Source organism: Corvus kubaryi, unplaced genomic scaffold, assembly GCF_017639235.1.
Source record: "Corvus kubaryi isolate FWS band 111438036 unplaced genomic scaffold, C.kubaryi_AGA036_p1.0 37379, whole genome shotgun sequence".
NCBI lineage: Eukaryota > Metazoa > Chordata > Aves > Passeriformes > Corvidae > Corvus > Corvus kubaryi.
The window spans coordinates 14,115-17,042 of NW_024581123.1; the positions used below are offsets into that span (position 1 = coordinate 14,115).

The 2,928-nt window shown below is 63.1% G+C and overlaps 1 protein-coding gene across 1 annotated transcript in view; it reads left to right on the top strand.

Annotated features, from left to right (window-relative positions):
- Positions 1-1,815, top strand: part of LOC121667712 (class II histocompatibility antigen, B-L beta chain-like) — a 2,017-nt gene extending 202 nt beyond the window's left edge. The window contains 3 exon segments of the mRNA XM_042034664.1: positions 444-542; positions 545-970; positions 1,410-1,815. Of these exon segments, the coding sequence (XP_041890598.1) occupies positions 444-542; positions 545-970; positions 1,410-1,651 (767 nt within the window). The 3' untranslated portion in view covers positions 1,652-1,815.
- Positions 1,816-2,928: the final 1,113 nt, after the last annotated feature.

Consider the following 2,928-nt stretch of genomic DNA (forward strand, 5'->3'; position numbering starts at 1 on the left):
GGAGAAGGGGAAAAAGGGGTGATGGGACCCCTAAAATGAGTGAGAGGTGGAGGGGACCCTCAGAGGAAGAGCAGGAGGGGGCTGAAGAGTGGGGGAGAAACGGGTGGGAGGGGGTGGGAAAGTGGGGAAAAGTGGAGGATGGGACCCTAAAAGTGAGCGGGAGTGGGCTGGGGATTGGGGGATTGTGGGGAAAAGGGTGGCAAGGGTGAAAAGGGGGGAATGGGACTCCAAAACTCCTCTGGGGAGCGGCTGGAAATGGCGGGGGAGGGGATGTGAAATAGGGAGAAGGGTGGAAAAGAGGAAGTGGGAGCACGGGCAGGAGGGTCCCATGGCGGCCGTGGGGCACAGGGGGTGCGGAGCGGGGATCCGGGGTGGCTCCCGGAGCGCTGGGCGTGCTGGGGGCTGCAGGGGGGCACCCCCTGAGCTGTGTCCCGCACACACAGGGGTGTTCCAGGGGATGATGAAGTCCGAGTGTCACTTCCTGAAGGGCAGCGAGCGGGTGAGGTTGGTGCAGAGGAGCATCTGACAGCGGGAGCAGCAACTGCACTCGGCAGCGATGTGGGGCTGTTGGTGGGGGACACCCCGTGTGGGGAGAAACAGGCGCAGTGCTGGAAGAGCCATGCAGCAAGAGTGGGGTACAAAGGGGCTCTGGCGGACAGGCTCTGCCGGCACAACCGCGAGATCGTTGCCCCGTTGCTGGCGGAGCGCAGAGGTGCAGAACGTCGGGCAGAGCGAGTCCCCTCGGGCCCTGCCCTGGGGATGAGCCTGGAGCCCCTCAGCCCCCCTGGAGCCCATCCCCGGGGCCTCTTGTCCTTCCAGGATCCCCTGAGCTCTCCCAGTCTCTCCCAGTCCATCCCAGTCCATCCCAGTGTCTCCCAGTGCCCCCGCGCGTGTCCATCGCAGCCCTGGGTAGCGCTGACGCCCCTCAGCCAATCAGAGCGCGTCTCTCTGATGACTCATCAGTTGCCAGGCAGACCCGCAGCGCCGACTGCCCCGTGCTGGACTCGGCCTCCCAGTGCCGCGCGCTCCGTTCCCGGTCGCTCCCAGTGCCCTCCCAGTGCCTCCCCAGTGCCCTCAATCCACTCCCCTCTCACGAGGGCAGCTCACTTCTCTCAGAACACTCCAACCCAAAGCTGTCTGTGCTTCTAGGCCGATCTCTTGTCCTGTTTTTCGGTGTTGGGCATTCCATCAAGAGCCACCCTTCTTTTTAGCCTTGGCAAAGCTGCTGGGAGAGGGTTTGGGGCATCCTTGGAAGGCAGGGAACAACTGCGATGGGGTTTGTGGAGTCCTGGAGGGGATGAGAGTGGGTTTGGCATGTGCTGGAAGGTTTAACAGCGTTCTGGACAGATTGGGGACGAAAAAAAGAGGGGTTTAGGGGGTCCTGATGGCTCTCTGGGGGTTTTTTTGAGAGGTCCTGACCCCTGTGGACCCCCGACAGATGCCAGCAGAAACTGCCCGCAGCAAGATTCTGACGGGGATCGGGGACTTCGTGTTGGGCTTCATCTTCCTGGCGCTGGGGCTCGGCTTTCACTTGCTCGAGGAGGTGACGGGGGGTCCCGGGGATCGCATACCCCCTCCCCCAGGGCGTGTGTGCCCCCCCGGGGCCCCCAGCCCGGTGTCACCCCCTTTGCTCTGCCCACAGAGCTCCTGAGCCGCCGGCGGCCACAGCCCCTCCCCGTGGCCTCGGGCCCGGCCGGGACCCCCCGCTCCATCCCCGCGCTGATTTTGGGGGGGTCGTGTGTCCCCCCCAGCCCCGCTGTCACTCTGCCCCCACCCGGCTGCTCCCAGTGTTCCCAGTAAGACTTCCCAGTTCGGCCCAGTCCCGTTTACTAGGGGCAGTGGGAGGGACTCTGGGGAACCCCACGGGGGGACGAGATTGGGGGGGGAAAACCGGCCCTGGGATGGATCAGGAATGGGGACCCCCGTGTGTCCCCCAGATGTCACCCCGCTCTGGGTGCTGGGAGCCCCCGGCTGCGGGTGAGGAGCTCTTGGGTGAGTGGGGAGGGGCGCGGGGACGATGGGAAAGGTGTCTGAGAGGGGGATAAGGCCCGGGGTGACAGCGGGAAAGGATTTCTCATGGGAGTCCCTTCGTGTCCCCATCACTTGATCTCTTGAGCTGTTCCCTGGGGCTCTCGGGGGGGGCAGAACCTCGCAGGGGGCTCCCCAAACCCCTGTCCCTCCCTGGGGGTCTCATGGGGGGTTCCTCCCCACCCAGCAGCTGGTGCTGAGGCGGCTGTGGGGCAGAGAGGGGTGGGAAAGGGGTGTCCAGGGGCGTCCCTTGAGCTCCCAACCTGCTGTGGGGTGCTGGGGGCTGCTGGAGGGGGGCACCCCCTGTCCTGTCTCCCACACAGGTGTGTTCCGTTCCTGGGGAAAAGCCCACTGGCACTTCCTTGATGACAACAACTGGGTGAAGTTCATAGACAGGAGCATCTACAACTGGGAGCAATTTGGGCACAGGGGATACCCCGAAATTTGGAGGTGGGATGGAGTTGTTTTGAGGTGGAATTGAGCTGTTTGCAGTGGGATGGAGACAAGGCTTGTCTGCCTGAGAATGACTGGGTTCATACTGGAAGTGACTGGGGCCCTATGTGACTCTACTGGGAAGGACTGAGAGTGAAAGGAACCATACAGGGCATGACTGGGAACAACTGGGACCATGTTGGGGGCAACTGGGATCTTATTGGGAATGACTGGGAGCATAAAAGCTTGAGTGGAGTTTTTATCCCGTGGCATTCCCGGGGAGCAGCGGCAGCTCCGCGCCCCCAGCCCGGGAGGTGGGAGCAGGGGAACTGCTGGCAGCACCTTCGGGGCACAGCCGAGGGCTGGGGGGCTCCTCCCCCACTTCATTTTCTCTGCCCAATTCAAATCATCCCCTCCCATTCAAATCCCCTCCGTTCACATCTTCTCCCCACCATTAAAGTTTCCTTG